This window comes from Geotrypetes seraphini, chromosome 10 (assembly GCF_902459505.1).
Source record: "Geotrypetes seraphini chromosome 10, aGeoSer1.1, whole genome shotgun sequence".
Lineage (NCBI taxonomy): Eukaryota > Metazoa > Chordata > Amphibia > Gymnophiona > Dermophiidae > Geotrypetes > Geotrypetes seraphini.
Genome location: NC_047093.1, coordinates 16,434,334 through 16,459,670, shown reverse-complemented (window position 1 = coordinate 16,459,670; position 25,337 = coordinate 16,434,334). Strand labels below are relative to the sequence as shown.

The following is a 25,337-nucleotide window of genomic DNA, read 5'->3' as shown; positions in this document are numbered from 1 at the left end:
TCCAGTCTTTATTTTGTTTTACAGCATTTAATCGGTCGTCGTCACTAAAAATGACTGGTTAGTGCCAAATCCAAAAGTGGTTAACTTGTGGAGTGTTCCAGGGTCCGAGTCAGGTTTAAGTATTGTTATTCAGCTTTAATGGGTTTCATAAGCCGCAGTCTTATCCTGCAGTTTAGCTTATGCTATGTCTTAATCAGCTATGTGCTGGTCAGTTTTAAAAAAAAAAGGATATTTCAAGCCAAGGCCCAGACAATGGCCCGGCTTTGACTATCTGAGACTAATGCCAGAGGCAAGCATCAAAACGCTCATCGTTGCTGGCTGAATATTTGGGAGGGGGAGGGGCAGGGAATTATTTATTCAACCCACGCACGCATCAAGTAATATTCTGGGCTCAATAAGTTGCTAAAACAGATCTCCTTGCCTGCTTCCTACTGCTCTGTGACTGCAAATCACAAGCTGGATAGAAGGAAGGGATGAAGAATATGGTACCTGGATTGGAAAGGTTTCCCCTGATGCAGCCTGGCAAAACAAGGATCCTTGTCGGGATTATGTGCTCTTCTGCTGGAGCAGTAAAACTTTTGGAACTATTGGAGTATTTGAGGATTTGAAGAACTGAAGATTTTATGAACAGTGGCGTCATAAGGGTGAGCGGCACCCCCTCCCCCACCATGCACAAGTGCTCCCTTCCCTTTCCCCGTACCTTTTAAACTTCTCCGGCGTGAACAGCGTGCCCACGTCGGTGTCAGATCGCCCTTTTGACGTCACTTCCTCGGCGCGGGGTCCCAGAAGTGACATCAGAGAAAGTGCCGATGCCGACGCGGGCAGTAATCTCGCGCCGGGGAAGTAAAAAGATATGGGGGAAGGCGAAGGGCGTGAGTGCAAGGCAAAGAGAGGAGCGGTGGGGGGGGGAAGGACAGAGAAGAGAAGGGGTGCCACGCCCTTAGGAAGATGGCACCCAGGGCAGACCGCCCCTCTCGCTCCCCCTTATTATGTTACTGACTTTGAACTGACCATTTGATTCTCCAGCTAAAGCAGTGATCTCAAACTCGCGGCCTGGGGGCCACATGCGGCCCGCCAGGTCCTATTTTGAGGCCAGTGATCAGACTGAAGGCAGCCAGAGGTTTTTGTATTTATGTTACTACTTAAGTTTGAGGCTTTTTTCTCCACATGTTTGTGACTGCTAGATACTCTGTAAGTTTCTTCCGTTCTCCTGGCTTGGGAACAATTTAAATAAGGCCGGGCGGCGGGGTCATCGCAAGAGCCAGTTCGGAAAGTTGCTGGAGTCCTCTCGGCTCTGTTTTTCGGTTCGTCCCGGAGGGGGGGGGGGGGGCAGGAGGCGCTCTTTGTGCCCCAGTCCCGGCTTGTGGAGGCAATCGTCGGCTGGCTGGGAGCGGGCTTGTGGAGGCGATCGTCGGCTGGTGACGTGCAACGCGCATGCGCACTCTCGCCTAGCGCGACAGATCAGATCTCAGGAAACACACGGCGATAGTGCGCATGCGCGGCTAGCATTTTATTATTATAGATGGTGTCAAAGACGGTTTCTTGGTGGGTTGCTTCTGAAAGACAATTATGCTGTACAGAACAAAGGGATCTTGGGAGTATGCAAGGTATTAGCAGACGAAAAAGAGAGGGATAATCCGGGATAGTAAGTCTTGTAGGTAATAAGATGGGAAACCAAGATCCAATGTTCCGAATGGGGTAAAGAACGTTACTCCAGAGAAGGCCCAAGTTTTTTAATGTACTTTTTTTTTATTCATTATTTAATTTATTTTTTTTTCTATCCCTTTTTCAACGGGTTACAGGTAGCCTACTCCTCCCCTCCTATGGTGTAAATTTTTAGGGGACACCTTGATATACCTACGCCTCCCCAATGTCCACACTCCCTTTTCAGTTGTTGTTTGTGGCTAATTGGAACAATGACCACCTACAGCAGGGGTAGGCAATTCCGGTCCTCGAGAGCCGGAGCCGGGTCAGGTTTTTCAGGATCTCCACAACAAATATGCGCGAGATAGATTTGCATCTCGAGGAGGCAGTGCATGCAAGTCCATCTTGTACATATTCACGGTGGAGATCCCGAAAACCTGACCTGGCTCCAGCTCTCGAGGACCGGAATTGCCTACCCCTGACCTACAGTCTCTTCCTTGTTATTTACGCAGTCATGATACTTGGGTTCCAGCTGCTGAAGTCTCCGTCAAAGCTCACTCCAGCCCATCCAGAATGGAGCCCAAGCACAGTACCGGGTAGAGCTTTGGATTCTTGCCCAGAAATAGCTAAGAAGAAAAAAAATTTAAAACTGAATCAGATTGGGCAAACTGGATGGACCACTAGGGTCTTTATCTGCCATCATGCTTTTTCAGCCTCCACATGCTGAGGAAAGTAAGATCCTACTTTCGCCAAAAACATTTCGCCGTCCTCGTCCAATCCATCCTCCTCTCCAAACTTGACTACTGCAATGCCATTTACTTATGCCTAACAAAAAAAAGTCTTCAAAGACTCCAATTTATCCTGAATACTGCAGCCAAGTTGATCTTTGCAAAACACAAATCTGACCATGTCTCCCCAACTCCTGTCCAATCTTCACTGGCTCCCAGTGATTTCCAGAATGCATTTCAAATGCTCCTGCCTGGCTTTTAAGATCATTCACGGCATCCTTCCTCCCCTAATCCCACTATCCTTTAACTCCTCGAGTCCTGACTCCACCAGACCCGCCCAAAGATATAAACTATCCTTCCCCTCTCTACGCGGTATTCTCTATGCAGGTAAACTGGGAAAATCTCTTCTCTTCAAAATCACAGGTCTCTGGAACGACCTTACTATGCCGCTGCGGAACCTTACTATGCCGCTGCGGAACCTTTCTATCCCGCTGCGGAACCTTACTATGCCGCTGCGGAACCTTACTTTGCCGCTGCGGAACCTTACTATCCCGCTGCGGAACCTTACTATCCCACCGCGGGCTCTCTCCAACTATTCCGCAAGCAACTGAAAACTTGGCTCTTCTCTAACATGTAATTCTATTTTCCCCCTTACTCTTCCATTCTATATATAAGCTCATGTAAACCTTTTCTTTTCTCTTCTTATATTTTAAGTTCTTGTAAACTGTGCCGAGCTCCACTTCCTTGGAGAGGATGCGGTATAGAAACTTAAGGTTTAGTTTAGTTTAGTTTAGTCATCTACTATGTTACTATGATTTCACCTAGCCACAATTGCATCAATTGTAGGGTTACCAAATTTTCCATCTGGAAAATCTGGACCCCCCTAGCCCCCCCCCCACAGGCCCACCCAGCCCCCCCCCCTGTTCCGCCCTGCCACACCCCCAAGCCCCGCATCCAAGCCTACCCCAGCCCCCCCCCTCCCCCCACTGCCTTCTCTCATCAGGCAGGACATCCGTGCATGCGCGGACAAAGTGTCCTCAAAAGGAGGACATATCCGGGGAAATCCAGAATCTGGGAACCCTTATCAACTGCAACCATTATTCCCCATTTGCAACGACACTTTAAAAGATTTTTTAAAAACCAGCTTTATTGCTTTCATGTTCACCTCATGGTCAGGCTTTGCTTCCAGACATGGCCCCCCAGCCATCCGGAAAGTGAGTTACAGGTTCTTCAAGAGCTCTCTCATGCAGGAACCTAACCCTTTCTTCCCCAAAAAGGATTCACTGTTCACTTTCTGCTGTTTTCAGGCACAACATGTACTGCTGGAACCTAACCTCTATTTTCCCACAGACTCAATGTTTCATCTAACATAATAAAACGGTAAGCCGCGCATGCGCACTTCCTATGCGTGCGTCCGTTTTCCGTGAGCTGAAGCGACCCATATGAAGTGCGCATGCGCGGCTTATGGTCTGGCCTCACGCGAGGCAAGACAAGTTCACATGCGCGCCCTTCCCTGCTCTCCACCTGCGGAGCGGCGGCTGCCGTCCGCTAGCACCCCCTGCCCTCTCCGTCACCTCCCGGCTCCAGCGGCGTAGGCAGCACTATAAACACGCTGCTTCGCGCCCTTCCCTGCCAATTTCCTCTGCCGCGTCTCTGATGACATCATCGGAGACAGACGCGGCAGAGGAAATCGCCAGTAGAAGGCCACGAAGCAGCGTGTCTAAAGTGCTGCCTACGCGGCTGGAGCCCCGAGGTTTGTTATTCATAATTTCGTGGTTGGCAAACATTTTCAGGAACCATGCTACCGCAAATAATGTGAATAAACTGTACATTTCTAATATTAAATTGAAATAAATTTCAAGTTTACCTTCTTTGATACCCCCTGATTAGAGTTACCAGACATCTGGATTTTACCAGGACATCTCCTCTTTTTAAGAGGACTGTCGTATCTGCACATATGCAGAAGTACGCCAGATTCGGCTTGAAGAGATGAGGTTTGCGTGGGGCTGATGTTGGGGGGGCAGAATGGTATGGGCCCAAGGCGAGGCCGTGCGTCCTCTTTTTCCAGATGTAAAATATGGTAACCCTACCCCTTAAGAATTATTGATCTGTCTCAAAGCATGGAGTGTAAATCGGTTTTCTTTAACACTTTCAAACTCATTTTCTGGAGTTTCCATTTACAGTGTACCTCCGGTCATTCACGGTTCGCGGTCCCGGTCATTCGCGGTATTCTCCGACCAAGACTTCCTGTGCTAAAGTTGGGTTCACCAATCAGGAGCTGCGTGTCAAAGCAGCTCCTGATTGGTGAAGCCTGACTTTAGTGCAGGAAGAGGCGGTCGGAGCATACCACAAGTGATTTCCTTCACTCGCTGGCGATCCAGCTGCCCTCTCCTGCCTCCCCAGGCGAAAAAACATATTCGTGGTTTTTCGATATTCGCGGGGGTTCCTGGAACGGAACCCCCGTGAATATCGGGGGAGTATTGTATTTTATTTTTTTTAATAAACTTATCAGTATTCCTGCATGCTCAGAGGGGCATCACATCAAAGCGTACAACACTGCATTCCATATTAAAGAAAACATTTCCCAATGTACTTACATCTGTGTCAGGCCCTTTGTCCGCACCAGGACAGGAAAAGGTAACAAATTCATGGCACCTCTTGTGAACCACAAAACAGCAAACTGTGGAGAAGAGAGCAAAGCAGGAAGAATGGTTAGTGGACAGAACAGGAAATGCACATTCACTAAAATCAAGGCAAATGCAACCCCAAATTTACCTTCCCTCTAAACCAGGGGTGTCAAATGCCAGTCCTCGAGGGCCGCAATCCAGTCGGGTTTTCAGGATTTCCCCAACGAATATGCATGAGATCTATTTGCTTGCACTGCCTTCATTGTATGCTAGTAGATCTCAGGCAAATTCGTTGGGGAAATCCAGAAAACCCGACTGGATTGCGGGTCTTGAGGACCGACCTTTGACACCCCTGCTCTAAACAAATGGTGGTTCCTCTATTCACACAAAAGGCAGCAAAAGTCAAACCCTCTTTGAGATTTGAGAACGAGTGAAACCAGATATCTCTAGGGGTATCTACCACTTGGCACCTTCTGTATCTGTGTATTGGGATTTATTTTTCCCTTTGTTTCAGGGTTTTGCTTTAATTGCAATGGAAGGCTTTACTGGCTTACTTGCAATGGAAGTATTTTTTCCCTCACATCAAGAGTGGTGGCTGCTTGGAATACCCTGAAAAAACAAAAAAAAAACCCTCTGTGGAGTGACGATGTTCCTAAATGGACTTTATTTGAAAGTGTCAAAGTTCCAAAGATACACTGAAATCATTCCACATAAAATAATTCCATCCACATAAAAATAAATCATCCACATAAGAGTCTCACTTCCGGCTCACCACACAATTGTTTCCCAAGTACTCAACTTTATAGGACCCCCAGGGACCCCTGAAGAAGACTTTTTGTCGAAACGCAGACCGTGTTGGGTCCTGTATCCCTAGCGGACTAGGTCCTTTAAGGCTCTTATGTGGATGATTTATTTTTATGTGGATGATTTCGGTGTACCTTTGGAACTTTGACACTTTCAAATAAAGTCCATTTAGGAACATTGTCACTCCACAGAGTTTTTTTTTTTTTGTTTTCTCTGGATTTTCTTCTTTGTGGATATTTTGGGGTCCATTCCTTTTGTTTTTTGCTTTTTGCTTGGAATACTCTCCCAGATGGGGAACTGGAAACATCCACAGCGAATAAATTTTTTTTAAAAAGGCATAGATATCTTTACCATAGAGAATACTAACAATTTATGTTTAAATGATTTTTATTATTCCAGCAGTACAAACAGAAGCAAATACAAACAGTAGTACCATTCAGGAAATAACATTTTCAACAATATAATCAGTTCCCCTCCCATCCCCCCCTCCCCTCCCCAAGAATCCATGGCCAGTCCAACAGTTGAGAATGGGAATAAAATCTTAAAGATTCAAAAGTCTACTGCAAGCACGCGGTGTGAGGTCCTGCCAGAAGTGCTCCCACACCTGACAAAATTTGCGACCCGGGCCAAGAGTCAATACTAACAATTTAAAAATGGAGCTCATTTGTATCGGGAGTCAATGAAGTAAATCTTTGAATCTATGGTAATGCTGGTCTTAATCCACCGATATATAACAGCTGAAGGTCTCAGCAGCCATTTCGATAGCAGAGATTAAAGAAGCGAGTAGGGCTTCCTCCTGCCCTAATTTAGCCATTAAACCAACAAGGCTTCTAAGGTAGCCTGAGATGGGCCTAAGGGTGGAAGAGTGGTGCTTTTGGTCAGAGGGATGGGGGGGAGTAGAATCAGAACTCTGGACCAGTTTCGGACTGAAGCTGAAATTCAGTTGGCCTCTATCACCAGACGCTGCCATTCTGAGCTTGAGTAACAATTATGGAGATTCAGTAGGACATGAGGACCCCATCAGTTATCGGAGCAGATGCAAAAATGTATTTAGAACAAGAATAAAACTGGCTTCTAGTTATTTTCTGCAACTAACCCTCTGAAGAAAAATGTTTGTGTTTCAACCTAAAAAGCTTCCTCTCTTAAACTTTGTCTGAATTCCCATTAAGGATTTTCAACAAACAGAAGTCCTAAACAAGATCAATATTTAAATAGGGAAACTGAAAAAGACCTAAAGATATGTGCCAAGAGTCGATCCACTCTCATGTGTAGGATGGTCCATAGGTAGCGGAACGGAGGGGGGACCACAGAGGCCATGGCCTCCCCAAAAATTGGCAATGGCACTGCCCCAGCCCCCTTCCCTTCCTCCATCCCACAGCTGAGCCTCACGGATTGTCGACCAGGATTGAGGCTGTCTTCCTCGGCTACCCCCCTTTAAAGCTAATTACGGCAGCCTGCAGAGCGAACCTAGCATGTCAGTCTCCGCAACACGTTCCCTCTGCCGCAGTCCAGCCCCTGATGTCAGAGGAGGGGCAGGACTACGGCAGAGGGAATGTGCTCCAGAGACTGACGGCAGCCTGCTAGGTTTGCTCTGCAGGCTGTCGTAATTAGCTTTAAAGGGGGGAAGCTGAGGAAGACAGCCTCAATCCTGGTCCACAATCCGTGAGGCGCGGGAAGCAGCGGAGGTAAGGCCCCGCCCATTGCAAGGGCCCCATCAGGATGAGGATTGCCACAGATGCTGGATCTGGATACCAGGGGCGGGGACAGAAAAGGACTTTGAGGAGGGGCGGGAAAGCAGACTTGAAGGAAGACAGGGCAGATGCTGGACTAGAGAGGTTAGAGAGGGGAAACACTGAACCAAGGAGAGAGATGCCAGGCCCTGGGGAGGGGGAAGGCAAAGAGAGTGAGAGAGACAGAAAGACCAGGATCAAAGGTGGGAGGACTCAAAATGTTAGCAGAAGGAAGAGAGAGGGGGAGAAACCTGAAACAAAGGGAAGGCAGAAGAGACGGGGGCAGATGTTGGACTTAGGGGTGTATAGAGGGAAGAGAGAGAAAGAGACTGCAGAGAGGTGGTAAGATTCTGGGCCAGGGAGGGAGGAAGGAAGGAGAGAGAGAAGCAGAGAAAGACCTAGAAGAAAGGAGAACAAATGCTGGGGGGGGGTGTAAGCAGAAGAAAGACAGAGAGAGAGAGAGAGAGAGAGAGGCCTGGACCAAAGGGGGAAAGACAGGAGGCAGATGTTGGACTATGGGAGGTGCAGATAGAAGAGACAGAAGGGGAGAGACCATGAGGAATAACAGAGAGATGCAAGATCATAACAGATGAGGGAGAGAGAGGGAGACATGTTGCCAATAGGGGTGGAGGAGAGAGGAAGAAAAATTGGACTCATGGAGGGACAGAGAGAGATGTTGGTTGGGGAAGGGAATGAGGTCCAGAGGAGAGGAAGCATGCAGGAGGCAGAAAGAAAAAAAAATGTTGGATGCACAGTCAGAAGGAAGTCCAACCAGAAACTAATTAAATCACCAGACAACAAAGGTAAGGGAAATTATTTTATTTTCAATTTAGTGATTGAATTGTGCCAATTTGGGGAATTTACATCTGCTGTCTATATTTTGTACTGTTAAGGAAGAAATGTATTTGTTTCTATTTCTCTGGTGTTCTACTGCATGCAGAGTCTTGAATCTTAGGGTTTCGTTTATATATATATATATTAGTACTTTTAGTTTGTGGACCTGTATTTGCATAGGGGTTATCTGTGCTCTGGTAGGACTGAATGTTGAGAAGCATACAATTAATACTATTATGGGGGCGGGATCTGGGGCGGAGCTTGTGGGGCCCCCCAAACAAAAAAGCGTTCCGCTGCCTATGGGATGGTCAACGGCGGAGGGGAAGCAGGTATACTGAGTGTCTAAGATAATTTATTGTATAGAAACATTGGCAGAAAACTGGAAATCGGCCTCTTTGCTAGATTACACTTTCTGGTGAAATTCGCTCTGTCTTTACAACAAATATGAACGATTTGCTTTCGAAAAACGCTGTTATCACTGGAATATCTGTACGTGTCTCTCCTATTTCATCGCCCTGGAAATTTCTTGACCAGTTTATGGATGTCACATAGCTGACCATTCCTGTTATGTTATGGTATCTGCTTTTTCTTTTCTACTTTGGGTTATTTCTCGTCTCATTTGTTTATTCTGTTCCACTTCTGCTTTGTACGACTTCTGGTCTTCGACACAAGAGGTGCGATAAATGTTATGTATGCTGATTTATGATATTGATTGTGTTCATTATATAGCTTAATTCAAGCGCTCCTTAAAAAGCTTTCTGTACAAAGACGCGTTCAAAACATAGCATAACTTACCAAGTACTAAATCTTTAGACTTTAATGAATCTTATGAGTAGGTCGCCAAATTATTCTTTATTTTCTTCTTATGTGCTCCCACCATATGTGTTCTTCCCTAAATGTTTCTTTTCTTTCTTTAAAGATTGTAGTTCATCCCCCTTGCCTTTTTTACCAGTTTGTATTAGAACGTATATAATTTGTATACAATGTCTTCCCCCTTTTTTATTTTTTAAAAATTGTTATACGCATTGAAATATATGATATTGCATAGATAACAAATCTTAATAAACTTGAAACTTGTTACAAAATTTCAATAAAAATTTTGAACTGAACTGAAAAAAAAGGAAAACCGACAGAAATTGAAAGCGTGACTATGCACCCCCCCCAAAAAAAAAATTGCATATGCTGTCAAAACTATTCTCAGAATGCATGAATAGCTGACAAGACAAACAAATAATACACTGACACATTCTCAATTTATGCCAGAAGTATTTGTGTGTACACCAGAGGCAAGTATCAATTTTCCTGTTTAACAAGACAGCTTCTCACCTCATTCATTAATAATTTGTTCTATGTGAAACTTATACAAGGAACCCAAGTTTTCTGCTTTTTTTCCCCCCCCCCCATCTAGTTATGTAGCACTATGATTTATCATACAGAACTACCCAAGGATAGAAAAGCCAAAAAGTCTCTCAATTTTTCTACGCCAGTCTTCCTGGAATTTAACAGATAAAGAGAAATGCATTATAATAACCTCAACTTAAGCCTTTGCCGGAAATAATGGAAAATGCAAGGACACTTCCAAGTTTCTTAGCAAATCAGTAGTTTAGCTTAACTGCAGAATTACCAAGAAACCTGTAACGCACAGCAAACGTCTCAGTAAAATGCACTGAATTTAAATCGTAAATCTTTTTGAAACAACAGATTTTCCCAAAAGTGAAATAAGACAACTCATTCTTCACACAAAAGGGTTTTTGTTCCAGTAAAATAGTGCAATTTTCCTTTTCGGCATGAAAACATTATTCCGAATTTGAAAATATTTTCATGTTTTTTTTACCAGGAAAAACTACATGGGCAGTAGCGAAGGTGCAGTGGACGGAGAACCTGGGTTCAGTTTCCACTGTGGGCAAGTGGACCAGGCCGGTGTTAGATATGCTGGGGCCCAGCTGCCCCCTTCCCTCAATTTCCCCACCCATGAAATGCCTTCCCATCCAGCATCTCTGCCTCCGTCCTTCCATTGACTCAGTTACAAAATTTATCTATGAGCGTCGGGGCTGTTACGGCCACGGCTGGCGCTAAAAACCGCACTGCGGTTTTGTAAAAGGTGGGTTAGATTGTGAGTCCGCCAGGGACAGAGAAAGTATCTGCATATAATAAATATAACCAATACTTCAAAAGAAAAGGAATTTCACATGGACTGTAAAAGTGCTCAGAACTGTTGTCGGTAGAAAGACCGCAACCGGGGCCAAGCCCCTAAATGTAGCTTTCTTAGTCTATCATAGCACAAAAAGTAGTCATTTGGGATGTACTGTTCATTAATTGGTAATCAACCACCATTACTTATCCAATCCAATCTTTAGTTTTATAAACCAATTCATCCCTACAGCAGGGCTCGACTCGCTTAACAAAATACAGTAAAACCTTGGATTGCAAGTAACTTGGTTTGCAAGTGTTTTGCAAGACAAGCACATTTGATTCAATTTTAACTTGATATACAAGCAATGTCTTGCAATACGAGTATATACAGTATACATGCGTTGCATCATCACAACTGAGCCGATGGTTCTTCTCTCACTGACATTGCAAGAATGTCGTGACTGTTCTAAATGAGTGAGGTTTTGCAATACGAGTACATACAGTATACACACGTCACATCATCACCACTGAGCCGATGGTTCTTCTCTCTCTGACGCTGCGAGAGTGTTGTGACTGTTCTAAATGAGCGAGGTCTTGCAATACAAGTACGTATTATTTTGTATTAAAGTTTTTGGGCTGTGGAACGAATCGTCTGAGTTTCGCAACTTAAAACTGAAAAAATAATAATAATAATAACTTTATTCTTCTATACCGCCACAATCTTGCGACTTCTAGGCGGTTTACAATCAAGAGTGCTGGACATTCAGCGAAATACAATAAGTAGATATTCAGAGGAAATACAGAGATCAGAGACCTCAGGAGGCAATAGTATAGAAATACAATTTGCTGAGCGAAAATGTAATATGTACATTTTAGTAGGTAATGTCCGACAAGACCTGTTGGGGATAAATAGCAACGTAAAGTTACGATAAGATGAAGATAACAGATTATATTTATAACAGTGCTGTAAGTTCAGGTGGAATAGGGAGGGGGGAGGGAGAGTGGGTCAATTGTTTAGGTATTTCTGGAACAAGTATGGTCTCGGGACTCAAGGATCTACCATACGAAAAACGGCTTGACAAATTACAGCTATACTCGCTCGAGGAGCGCAGAGAGAGGGGGGACATGATCGAGACGTTCAAGTATCTTACGGGCCGCATCGAGGCGGAGGAAGATATCTTCTTTTTCAAGGGTCCCACGACAACAAGAGGGCATCCGTTGAAAATCAGGGGCGGGAAACTACGAGGTGACACCAGGAAATTCTTTTTCACTGAAAGAGTGGTTGATTGCTGGAATAGTCTTCCACTGCAGGTGATTGAGGCCAGCAGCGTGCCTGATTTTAAGGCCAAATGGGATCGGCACATGGGATCTATTCACAGGGCAAAGGTAGGGGAGGGACATTAAGGTGGGCAGACTAGATGGGCCGTGGGCCCTTATCTGCCGTCTATTTCTATGTTTCTATGTTTCTAAGTATGTTTTTAGGTATATAGTGGGCGAAAGCAGTTGGTCTAGGTCTTTGCCCCATAGGACTGCTTGGTGAGAGAGAAGGTTTTTTTTTTTGTTACTTTTTTTGTTACATTATTGATTTGAGAAGATAAAGAGAGTGTGGAATCTAAAATAAAATCAAGAATTTTAGATGAGAAATCAATTTTCAATAGATCACCTAAGGCTAACGATACTGATGTAGGAAGCCGTTTGATTTTTGGCCCAAACCATAATAATTTTGTTTTAGAAGTGTTTAGTTTCATACCAATCTTGAATTCTTATGACTTTACTTGAAACCCTTTTCGGGGTACTTAACTGAGGCTGCTGTAACGCTGTTAAGATTCTATTGCGGGTTCTGACACGTTTCGCCAGACTGGCTTCCTCAGAGAACCCACTAATAATTCAACTGTAATCGAGTGGTCAACTTCTTCCTCATACTCTTCTCGTGTGACTTCCTCTTCCTGTTTGATCATACAGAGCACTCTTACAGTCCATGTGGAATTAGTCAGTGTTTTGGGGGGTGTCTTTTTGTTTGAAGTAATTGGTTTTCCCAATTGGGCTTCACCCCAGTGTGCTTAGTTTTTCCCCAGTAGTACTGTTTGGGGATCCCATTATAAATATAAACCATTTTGTTTGTACCACAGAGAAGTGGTATATAAATAAAAATCAACAACACTTTTTGTAGGTGATATCAGAGTATGATAATGGATATTCTGTATTGGGTGTTCCTTCGCACACCTAAAAATTGTCTAATGCTTGCTGGAACTTGCTGTGTCAAGTTAACCCTTTTTATAAACCTGTCCTAAAGAACCTGTTATTGAGAAAGACATGGGGGAAACTACTGCTTGCCCTGGATTGGTAGCATGGAATGTTACTACTCTTTGGGATTTTAGAATGTTGTTACTCTCTGGGATTCCGGAATCTTGCTATTCTTTGAGATTCTGTATGGAATGTTGCTACTCTTTGGGATTCTAGAATCTTGTTACTCTCTGGGATTCCGGAATCTTGCTATTCTTTGAGATTCTGTATGGAATGTTGCTACTCTTTGGGATTTTAGAATGTTGTTACTCTCTGGGATTCCGGAATCTTGCTATTCTTTGAGATTCTGTATGGAATGTTGCTACTCTTTGGGATTCTAGAATCTTGTTACTCTCTGGGACTCCGGAATCTTGTTATTCTTTGAGATTCTGTATGGAATGTTGCTACTCCTTGGGTTTTGGCCAGGTACTAGGGACCTGGATTGGCCACCATGAGAACGGGCTACTGGGCTTGATGGACCACTAGTCTGACCCAGTAAGGCTATTCTTATGTTTTTATGTTCTTATAACCTTCAAATTAATTTTAAATGCATGCGATATATGTACATAGGAAGGCATTGTGACAGATACTGAGCCACCAGGCTAGCCCTTGACCACCAACTGTCTTAGGTAGTGTAAGTGTATCATACCCAAGAATAATTCTCTTGAAAAACACTTCTACAAATAATAAACAACAATCTGAAGCTTTTTGGCCTCTCAAAGGATGAAAATCCTCAAACCAGATGATTAGAGCTGCAAATTCTAGCGCTCTCATATACAGATGACAGTGACAAAGCACTCAGGTCTGGCCTTTCAGTTCATGTCACTGACCTCACTAAACAAAATGCATCTGTTTATTATCGGCAGTTTGTACTACATACGTCCCTTCACTGCTACATATTTCCAGATAAGCGTCTTTTCCCCGTTTTCCCCACTAATTCACCAATCCATTTCCAGGTGTAGCAGGTGGTCTGTGTTTGGAAGGTAAGATTATGAACTTTCCTATAAATCACGGTTAGTGAGACAACTATAAGTGTTGCAAAGCTGCGACACAGGTCTACCCCCTGCCCACCACCACCACCACCACCACCACATTTATAGTGTATGAGTTCCAAAATGTAGAATCTCCTTAAATTTACTTGCATGCTTATTCCTCTGTAGGACAAGTGGCCTTCCACATGCAAGCTAAAAGGACAGATTGGGACAGCTGTGGCATATAAAAAAGCATTTGGCTCCAGAGCCCGGCAACTCATTAATATTCTCTGGCAGCAGCTTTGGTGTGGTATTATCTTAGGGCTCCTTTTATCAAGCCGCGCTAAACCGCCGTCCACACTAGCCGCTACTGCCTCCTCTTGAGCAGGTGGTAATTTTTAGCCAGCACGGGGGTTAACGCGTGATGAAAAGTCATGCGCATTAACCCCGCTAGCGTAGCTTGATAAAAGGAGCCCTTAATCTAGTTTTTAGCCAGCGCGGGGGTTAACGCGTGATGAAAAGTCATGCGCATTAACCCCGCTAGCGTAGCTTGATAAAAGGAGCCCTTAATCTAGTTTTTAGCCAGCGCGGGGGTTAACGCATGATGAAAAGTCACGCGCGTTAACTCCGCTAGCGCGGCTTGATGAAAGGAGCCCTTAATCTATTTTTTAGCCAGCGCGGGGGTTAACGCGTGATGAAAAGTCGCGCGGCTTGATAAAAGGAGCCCTTAATCTGTGTATCACACAATACAAAGGAAAAAAATCACAACCCCCCCCAATGCAAAATATAGAGCCAAAAAAGGAAGTGGGGAAGGGACACAATCAAGCAACATCAAAAATCAATCTTACACATACAGTATAGCATATATTAAAAAGGATTTTTTATTCCTGCTTCACTTTATGTATATGCTATAGGTGTATGATTGATTTATGATGTTTTAATAAATTGAGTGGTCCCGCAGTTTCTTGATTGTGTCCCTTATTATCTTAATCTTTTTCATTTTGCAAAGTAACATCTCTCATGTCCTTTGACACGACATCACCTGAATGCAGTGGTTCTCAACACAGTCCTTGGGGACCAGGCCGTGTTAGATATGCTGGAGCCCAGCTGCCCCCCTCCCTCAATTTCCCCACCCATGAAATGCCTTCCCATCCAGCATCTCTGCCTCCGTCCTCCTTCCCTCCCTCCCCACCACCCCCCAGGTCCACTAAATGCCCTTCCATCCAGTATCCCTCCCTTCATTTTAAAATCAGCTGCTCTAAGGGGCCCCCCCATGGGCCAGGATACCCTTCCCAACCCGCTCTGTAAAAATGCAAGGTCGCTGGTGTGGATGCGATTCTCTAATGCTGCCCACAGCCTCCTCAGCGCCATTCCTCTATCGCGGTCCGCCCAAGCAGAAAACAGGAAGTTGCATCAGAGGGGGTGAACTCTGGCAAAGGAACAGCGCCAAGCAGGCCGTGGGCAGAGTTACAGGCCTCCTTGCATTTTCACTCCCATTTTCAAATAATTCATAACTATGTTACAAAGCACTGGTCTCAGTACATATCCCTGTGGGTCTCCATTCAGAGAGCTGACCATGTAACTCTCTCCCCCTTTCACAAAACATGATAGCGGTTTTTTAGCGCAGGCAGGCGTGCTGAATGCTCCGCGCTGCTCCCTACACTCATAGAGTTCCTATGAGCATAGGCAGCAGTGCATTCAGTGCGCCGGCCTGTACTAAAAACCGCTTTCGTGGTTTTGTAAAAAGGGGGGGGGGGTCTATTCTATGTCTTTTATATTTGAACCACTTCCAGTTTACAACAGAACATTGCATTCTATCTCATGACTTTTTAATTTTCTCAGGGGTCTGAATATCTAGACCAGACACGGGCAACTCTGGTCCTCGAGGGCCGTATTCCAGTCGGGTTTTCAGGATTTCCCCAATGAATATGCATGAGATCTATTTGCATGCACTGCTTTCAATGCATATTCATTGGGGAAATCCTGAAAACCCGATTGGATTCCGGCCCTTGAGGACCGGAGTTGTCCATGTTTGATCTAGACCATAAGTTCCCAACCTTTTTTTAATCAAACCCCACTTTTTCAGTGAATGATTTGATAGCGCCCTACCTTGGGTAAACTATATTGTACATACTTCCCTCTCTCTCTCCCTCCTCACTTCCCTTCAGCATCTGTTACCCTTCCTCCCCCTCTCCCTCCACTTCCCTTCTGCGCCACTCAACCTCTTCCCCTCATCAAGCCACCTTCCTCTCCTCTCTTCCCTTCACCTTAGCGTGCGCTCTTCACAGTTTTCTCTTTCTGAGGTGTCCGGACGCGGTTACATTCTTACCACGTCCCGCGCGACTGCCCTAAAGCTTCTCCTCTGACGCACTTCCTGTTTCCACTTGGGCGGCTTGCATCAAGAGGAAAAGCTTTGGGAAGCTGCCAATTGCTCAAGGGGGTAGCGGCTGGTTCTCAATGCCCCCTCAATATGACTTGGTCACAAAATGCCCCCCTTAGACTTCTCAGCGCCCACCGGTGGGCGGTAGAGCCCCCATTGGCAACCCCTGATCTAAACACACTACATCACCAGCTCCCCTTTATCCATAGGGTAAATCACAAAAAATTGTAGCAAAATGGTACGGCAAGACTTCCCTTGGGTAAATTCATGTTGTCTCTACCCCAATTAAATGATGGGTGAAATCAAAAGCTTTGAAATTCAGTAGAATACATTTTTAAATATAAATACACAAAATTAAAAAGAATATCCTTGGCTTCATAATATAAATAGAATTAGTAACACTGGCCCATTTAGCTGTTCCCTCCCTTGAACATTTACAGCCAGAGGGGATTCATCAACATGATCGTGGCACAGTCCGCCCTCAGGAAATCAGCTCTCTGAGTAATAAATGGTGAACCCTCTCTTCCCGTTACATCATGAGAAGTCTAAGCCAAATGTTCTTCCTACAGATCTGCAAATCTGATTTCTTGGCTTGTTCTTAAGGCGGTTTTGCAGAACATTAAAATTTAATTTCTTGCTTCCTGCACCCCAAGTGAACGCAGAGTTATTAAGAAATCAGTGTTCATCAAATCCCAGGAGGAGGATAGACAGTGCTTTAACATTCAAGCTTCACAGCTTGCTACCTTATGGCTCTACTTCAGGCAATCATGATTCCGAGAAACAGAGAGCCGATCAACCCCCCTGGCAATTTTATTTTCGAATATACCACTTTCGTTGTAGCAATGTCTTTCCCAATCACATTTAACTGAATCTTGTGTTTCACAACTAGAAGAGACACGAACGTTTATTCAACAGAACTGCGCTGCCATGTGTTATCCATTCCGTTATGGAAAATCTTGAAGACACTGGTAGGCAACGACGCTCAATATATTTCAGTGGAAGCCTTTCGTTATGGGTTTACAGAAGATGACCATGTTTGCCCCTGCAGTCAGTTATCAGTGGCTTTCTCACATAGGAAGGAACAGAAGTTAGCCAACACAAGAATCTCAGGCATAAAACACCAAACTTCAGCCACTATTAATGGCATATTATTAACACTAGACCAGGAGTGTCCAACCTTTTGGCTCCCCTGGGCCACATCGGCCGAAAAAAATGTTTCTGGGGCCGCGCAAAACGCTGCAGCAAGACAGAGGAGGGAGCCGGCAAGATGGTAAACCCCCGGGGGCAGCAGAGGAAAACGCTGCATCGCCCTCGACCGGGGCCGCACAAAATACTTCACGGGGCCGCAGGTTGGACACCCCTGCTCTAGACAGAAATGCTGTCGTCATTCACCTAACCCAAAGTTCTACGGCATAATAATGTTGCACACATGGTTAATCCCACTGTAACTCTAACCCAGGGGTCTCAAAGTCCCTCCTCGAGGGCCGCAATCCAGTCGGGTTTTCAGGATTTCCCCAATGAATATGCATGAGATTTATGTGCACGCACTGCTTTCAATGCATATTCATTGGGGAGATCCTGAAAACCCGACTGGATTGCGGCCCTCAAGGAGGGACTTTGAGATCCCTGCTCTAACCTCAGGATTCACACTGGATTTCAACAAGATGTCCAAAGTCTTTGGAGTCATACTCGACTCCACCCTATCATATGAATCTCAAGCATCCAACTTAAGGAAGAAAACCTTCTACAATATGAGAAGACACAATGAGCTCCTTTTACTAAGCTGCGGCAGCGTTTTTAGCGCGTGTTACAGATTTGTGCGTGCTAACCCCCGCGCTACGCAGAAAAACTAACGCCAGCTCAATGGAGCGCATGTTAAAAACACTAGCACAGCTTAGTAAAAGGAGCCTTAAGACTTATCAGATCCTTTTTTCAAGAGTGGCACTTTGGACTGGGGTCAAGAGAGCAGGTCGTTCTACCTTTATATCTTACTTTTCTTTAACCACGGTATTTCTCCCCTTTTTTCCACTCGTACCCGTTTGTCTAGTCGAGTATATTATTGTTTTGTCGTGCACGTTTTTTTTTTTGTTAAAGTTATGTTAATTTGTGTTATGTGTTTTTACCCTATTTTAAAATGTATAACCACCTTGAAATAAACTGGTACGGTGGTATATCAATTTTTTTTTTTTTTCAAATTCTTTATTCATTTTATAACTTACATCAAGTACATCGATATTGATATTAACATTGTAACATAAATAATTCACTTGAGATTTTACAATTGAACTTTATCAAATTAAATTTATCCCCCTCCCTTCCTTCATGTTATATTTCATGAAATCATTTTCTTCAATAATAAAATCCCCCCTCCCCCCACCCAATTTTTCATTTGTACTAAAAAGGGAAATATATATACTTATTCTTTACAATATTCTGATAATGGCCTCTACACATCCTGAAATTTATTAAAATTCCCATTTTGAATGGCTAATGTTCTTTCCATTTTATAAATATGGCATACTGAATTTCACTAAAGTTCAGTCTATTCCAACTTTTCCAATTATGTGTTATTTGTTGTATGGCAACCCCTGTCAAAATGAGCGAAAGTTTATTATTATTAGAGGATATTTGGTTCTTGGCCCTCATCGCCATGCCAAATAATACTGTGTCATATGTTAATGCCGCATGATTTTCTAATAAGCAATTTATCTGGCTCCAAATTGATTTCCAAAATTCCATAATAAATGGACAATAGAATAATAAATGGTCTAAAGTCCCTGCTTCAAGATGACAATGCCAGCATCTATCAGACTTAGAGCTATCTAATTTTTTTAAACGAACGGGTCCAGAAGGCTCTATGCAACAGGAAAAGCCATGTTTGTCTCATAGATGCTGACATTATACATCTCATCCTCCAAGACCAAATGCGTGGCCACTGAGATGCAGTAGGATACTTAATCTCAATGCTCCAAATGTCTCTAAGACCATTCCTTGGTTTTTTATTAATTAATCCAGATATTAATTTGTACCAATGTGCAGCCTGGTGTCCCAGAAAGTCCTTCTGAAAACATAAGAACTCTAAACTATATTGATTATTAAGATTTTTCCATTCAGGGAACCCTGCCTGAATGGCCTGCTTCAGTTGCAACCATTTATAACTTTGCGATTTATCAAGACCAAATGCATGTTGCAACTGTGAAAAATCAAGCAGTTTACCATTAGATATAAAATACGTATTCCTGCTATTATCCAATGCTTCCAGACGACGTTAACTCTGCTTGATAATAAAAAATAACAGATCTAGAACACGAGTCTTATCAGAGACAAGTAGAGTAGCCCGATCTTCAACCTTCTCCAAGCTCAAGAATTTTTGAACCCAAATTTATCACCTTCAAAGGACTTCCAGATCTGGACATCCATCCTCACTCCTGGTGAGGGAACATAATTTTCTTTTAATCCAATGAAACCTGCAAGGTGGTCCTGTAGTTTCATACCAAATTTCAACCTAGTCAATAGCAATGGATAAGCCAAGAAAATCAACACCGGTGCAAAGAAAACCTTTATTTCAGATTGTCAACGAGTAAATTAAACCATACTGCAGAGAGGCCAAGCTGCACTCGCAGATATAATCTGTTCTGCCAGGAATGATGGAAGAGGAGCCAGTGAAAGGGAAACGAGCTCAACAAATACATTAAATCTTTCAGAAGAAATCGATGGACTTGGATGAATTCTTCACAAGACTGTGCGAACAACGTGATCAACAGTCACAACAGTGAAAATGACCCATAAAAGGAAACTCGCATCGCTTCAAAGAAAAATCCTACTTTCCTTTCTTGGTATTTGAAAAGTAACTTACCGTAATTACTTCTTTAAAACTCTTCACTGTAGAAGGCGTTCCCAAATCATACTGCATACAGGATTGCCCTTCACATTTTATTTTAGAAATAAAAAGGGTCCATTTATTTTTTTTTAATAATTCTTTATTCATTTTTTCATCTTACAACAAGTGAATTAAACATAATATAAACAATTTCCACATATCACTTGTATTTACAATCAAATATTCTTATATGATAAATTAAATACCCCCCTTTTTATTATCAATCCTATTCCAAATGATATACATTCCCCAACCCACCCCCACATATATACTACCCATGTGCTATGATATCTGATCATTAGAATAAATAGTCAATGGTCCCCATATTTTTTTTAAATTATGAATATTCCCTGTAACGCTATCATCTTTTCCATCTTATATATGTAACAAACTGAATTCCACCAAAATGTATAGTTTAATTTAGTATAATCTTTCCAATTTTGAGTAATTTGTTGCATGGCGACCCCTGTCAATATTAATAATAACTTGTTATTATTTGCAGAAATCGGGCTCTGAGTTCTCATTGCTGTACCAAATAATATAGTGTCATACGAGAGTCCTACATGATTATCTAATAATGTATTGGTATATTGAGTCCATTTATTAAGCTATGGTAAAGACTAACACAGCTACAAATGCCTCAGGAGACCCCAAATAATTTGTTATCCATGCACTAAAAAAATATTTTTAAAATATTTTTTTTTTTGCGCCAAGGGTGGAGAGTGGGCGCGTTATGTGCGATTTGATTAGCGCAACTACACTGCTGCATGCTAATTAGAATGTAGCTAGTGCAACGCTCTTACCATCTACAAAATAGGTTGCAAAGGGGCTCATTCACTAATAGGAAAATTAGCGCATGGCCATTAATACAGAAAACAGAAAAATCAGAAGAATAGCCTTACTGGGTCAGACCAATGGTCCATCTAACCCAGTATCCTGTCCTTACAGTGGCCAATCCAGGCCACAAGTACCTAGCAACATTCCAGAATCTCAAATAATAGCAACATTCCATACAGAATCCCAAAGAATAGCAAGATTCTGGAATCCCGAATAGTAGTAACATTCCGTGCTATTGATCCAGAGCAAGCAGTGCCTTCCCCCATGTCTATCTCAATAGCAGACTATGGACTTTTCCTCCAGGAACCTATCCAAACCTTTTTTTAAAACCAGCTATGTTAACAACTCTTATAATATCCTCTAGCAATGCATTCCAGAACTTACCTATTCTCTGAGTGAAAAATCATATCCTCCTATTGGTTTTAAGATGGGTTTGGACAATTTCCTGGAGGAAAAGTCCAGAGTCTATTATTGAGAAAGACATGGGGGAAGCCACTGCTTACCCTGGATCGGTAGCATGGAATGTTGCTATTCTTTGGGTTCTAGCCAGGCACTAGTGGCCTGGATTGGCCAACATGAGAACAGGCTACTGGGTTTGATGGACCTTTGGTCTGACCCAGTAAGGCTAGGTTCTTATTTTCTTATGGTTTTTAAAGTGTCTCCCTGTAACTTCATCGGGGGTCCCCCTAGTCTTTGTAATTTTTGACGGAGTGAAAAATCGATCCACTTGTACCCGTTCTACTCTACTCAGGATTTTGTAGACTTCAATCAAATCTCCCCTCAGCCATCTTTTTTCCAAGCTGAAGAGCCCTAACCGTTTTAGTCTTTCCTCATACGAGAGGAGTTCCATCCCTTTTATCATCTTGGTCGCTCTTCTTTGAACCTTTTCTAGTGCAGCTATATCTTTCTTGAGATAAGGAGACCAGAATTGAACACAATATTCCAGATGAGGTCGCACCATGGAGCGATAAAGAGGCATTATAACATTCTTAGTCTTGTTAAATGATTAAGAGGATGGAGGAGTTGCCGTACAGTGAGAGATTGGAGAAGCTGGGCCTCTTCTCCCTTGAAAAGAGGAGACTGCGAGGGAACATGATCGAGACATTCAAAATACTGAAGGGAATAGACTTAGTAGAGAAAGATAGACTGTTCACCCTCTCCAAGGTAGGGAGAACGAGAGGACACTCTCCAAAGTTGAAAGGGGATAGATTCCGTACAAACGTAAGGAAGTTCTTCACCCAGAGAGTGGTAGAAAACTGGAACGCTCTTCCGGAGCCTGTTATAGGGGAAAACACCCTCCAGGGTTTCAAGACAAAGTTGGACAAGTTCATGCTAAACTGGTGAGACTGGACTCATTTGGACCACTGGTCTGACCCAGCAGCGGCAATTCTTATGTTCTTAAACATCTCTTTTTTAAATAATTCCTAGCATCTTCTTTGCTTTCCTGGCTGCTGGCACCGCACATTGGGTAGAAGGTTTCATCGTATTGTCCACAGATCTTTTTCTTGGGCATTAACTCCAAAGGTGGACCCTAGTATCTGGTAACTATGATTTGGGTTCTTCTTTCCAATATTCATTACTTTGATTTGTCCACATTACCCCTCCCCCCTTGGCTCCCCTTTTACAAAGACACATTAGGCTTTTTTATCGCCGACTCCAGCAGTATTAGCTCTGACGCTCAAAGGAATTCTATGAGTTTCAGAGCTAATACCGCCGTGGCCGGTGATAAAAAGGCCCTAATGCCTCACTTTTATCCACATGTGAGGGGATCTGTGGGACCACTGGATCATCAAGGAACAAAAGGGGCACCAGGAGAGGTTAAGGCCACAGTTGAGAGACTTTGGTCTTTATGGTTTTCAAGAGTGACAATGCGGAGGAACTGAAAGAAATCTCGGTGAACCGGGAAGATGTGCCGAGCCAAAAAGACAAGCTAATGAGTGATCCAGTATGGCTGTTCCTTATGACACACTAAGGCCATTTTTACCACAATTTGATAAAAGTGCCCCAAAATGTTTTATTTTGTTCCTCCTGGAAAAACAATTTCTCCAATCCAGTGTACTTCAGCAGAGCTTTAAGACCTCACCCTCAAGAGTTTGATAATGAAACTTTTATTTTAAAAACAGGTTAATGAAATTTTGTGGGGATTTGGTTAGGATTTTTCCGGATGTATCCAGAACTACTCAGTTGAGGAGGAAAGAATTTTTGAAATTGAAGGAGAGAGTGTTGGCACTGGATGCATCCTTTTACCTGAAATTTCCCTGCAAATGTTTGATTAAGTTACAAGATATTGAGTATTCATTTTGGGACCCTATACAATTACAACAATTTTTAGTTGTAAGAGAATAGAAATAGAAATATAAATGAGATTTGTTTCACCTAGCTGAGATTATGAGGAGAATTAATATAAAAATATCCCATCGTTTAAGGTGAACCATGAATTATTGTCCTTTATTTGCTTGAATTTTATTTAATTAGAAATAGCAAGGTATACTCCCCATTAATGTGGGCTTAAAAGGAATTATGTATGTATGATTTGATTATGTATTGTTTTATGTGATTTCCTTTTTTCTTTTGAAGTATTGGATATTGTAATGTATTCAAAATTATTAAAAAAAAAAAAAAAGACCTCACCCTCTTTCTGGCCAATTTGAAATATCCCTCGAATTAAACATTTAAAAGCTGATTATCACAAGTCTACTTTTCATATGACCCTTTTTCCTAGGTTCAAATGCACATAAATATTTTAAATCTAATGGATTTCAAAAGAAGGATGCCATATTTCTTTATTCTTTAGAAAAAATTACACTTATGCATGAGAGAGAACCAGGACTGATTCCAGCTCTTGCCTCTTCCCCTACTCCCAACTCAGACACGAGTTAAATAACTAGACCCACAGGCAATGTTCTTTAACTCAACAGCCCCTCTGATCTAAATGTTCTTGCAGTTTCGGCTGCTTGAATTATTTCCCAAACTTCAACTGCCTCGCTCTGTAAATGGTTGATTATCATTTTAAGTAATGCAACACTTCAGCAGATAAAGCCTCACTCTGTTTCTATACAGAATTTAAGATCGTTTCCTGAATTATAATCCATCCGTGAACCTAATTTATATTTATGAGGAGAAAAAAAACAACCAAGGAAATTGAATATTTATTAGCACATTTTAAGTAGAAATGGGAATATTAACAGGGCGAATGACTAAGACAGAGAGAGAGAGAGAGTGTTTTAAGCACATACTTTCTTTGCTACTTTTGTTTTTAATATAATTAATTATACATTTTCAACCATAGGCTCAGGAGTAATCTAAGGAAATACTTCTTCACAGAAAGGGTGGTAGATGTGTGAAATAGTCTCCCGGTAGAGGTGGTAGACTGAATTCATGAAAGCGTGGAACAGGTACATGGATTCTCTTAGGGAGAGGAGGAGAAAGTAGATGCTGTGGATGGGCAGACTGGATGGGCCATTTGGCCTTTATCTGCCGTCATGTTTCTATAACCATAAAGTTCTATGATATCACAATGCAGGTGTAAAGAGCCTTAGCCTATAGGAAGAGGAGATGCAAATATTAAGAGCCTTAGCCAATAGGGAGAGAAGGAGATAGTGGATGCTGCGGATGGGCCATTTGGCCTTTATCTGCCGTCATGTTTTTATAACCATAAAGCTCTATGACCTCACCATGCAGATGCAAGAACCTTAGCTTACAGTATAACAATAATGCTCTATGACCTCACAATGCAGATGTAAAGAGCTTTAGCCAATAGGGAGAGGTGGAGATAGTGGATGCAGCGGATGGATAGACTGGATGGGTCAATGGGCCCTCATCTGCCATCATGTTTCTATCTATTCCATTGTTACTGTTTTGAAAGGGGTTAAACTCCCAATAAGCTGGTCTAGTGCAGTGTTCTTCAACCGCCGGTCCACAGAAAATTCCTGCCGGTCTGCGCAGGGCCGGCGAGATCGATGTGCTTAAATTTCCTGCCGGGTGTATAGCAGTGCAGCGCCAGTCTTGGCCTCCCCAACTGCTGTTCCACCCAGCCTCGGGCTCCAGGTGGTGTGCGGGGCCGGCATGTGGATTGGGGCCATCGGCAGCGTCTGGGCCTTCCCCCTGCGACGGTTCGCTTGTGTGGCGAGAGTCCGCCCACGTGCAGGATGCGTGCAGGCACCCGGTGTTTGAGAGGGTGCGTCTGGGTGCAGTGGGTTGAGCCCATGCAGCTGCGGGGTCGTGCCATGTTTGCTGGCTGCCGCCGGGTTGTTGACAGCGTTCACGGGTGAGCGAATGGTGCAGTGCTGGCCCTGAGCTTGCCTGTCGGCAAGCCGCTCACTTGTGGTGACTCGACGGCAGGGTGGCGGGTAGGGGCTTCCGGCTTGTCTTGGGCAGCATTTATTTCCGCCGGTCCATAAGTGTGTTATTTCGATAACTTCATTAAGATTAGGATCGCTATCTTTCCTACTGTCACCCCCTCTGCTATATCCTCAACCTATCACTC

The 25,337-nt window shown here is 43.3% G+C and overlaps 1 protein-coding gene across 2 annotated transcripts in view; it reads right to left on the bottom strand.

Annotated features, from left to right (window-relative positions):
* PRKCA (protein kinase C alpha) overlaps positions 1 to 25,337 on the bottom strand; it is a 594,635-nt gene that overhangs the window by 335,476 nt on the left and 233,822 nt on the right. For both annotated transcript variants that reach the window (XM_033960343.1, XM_033960344.1), the window contains exon 3: positions 4,970 to 5,052. In XM_033960343.1, the coding sequence (XP_033816234.1) occupies positions 4,970 to 5,052 (83 nt within the window). The remainder of the gene's footprint in view (positions 1 to 4,969; positions 5,053 to 25,337) is intronic.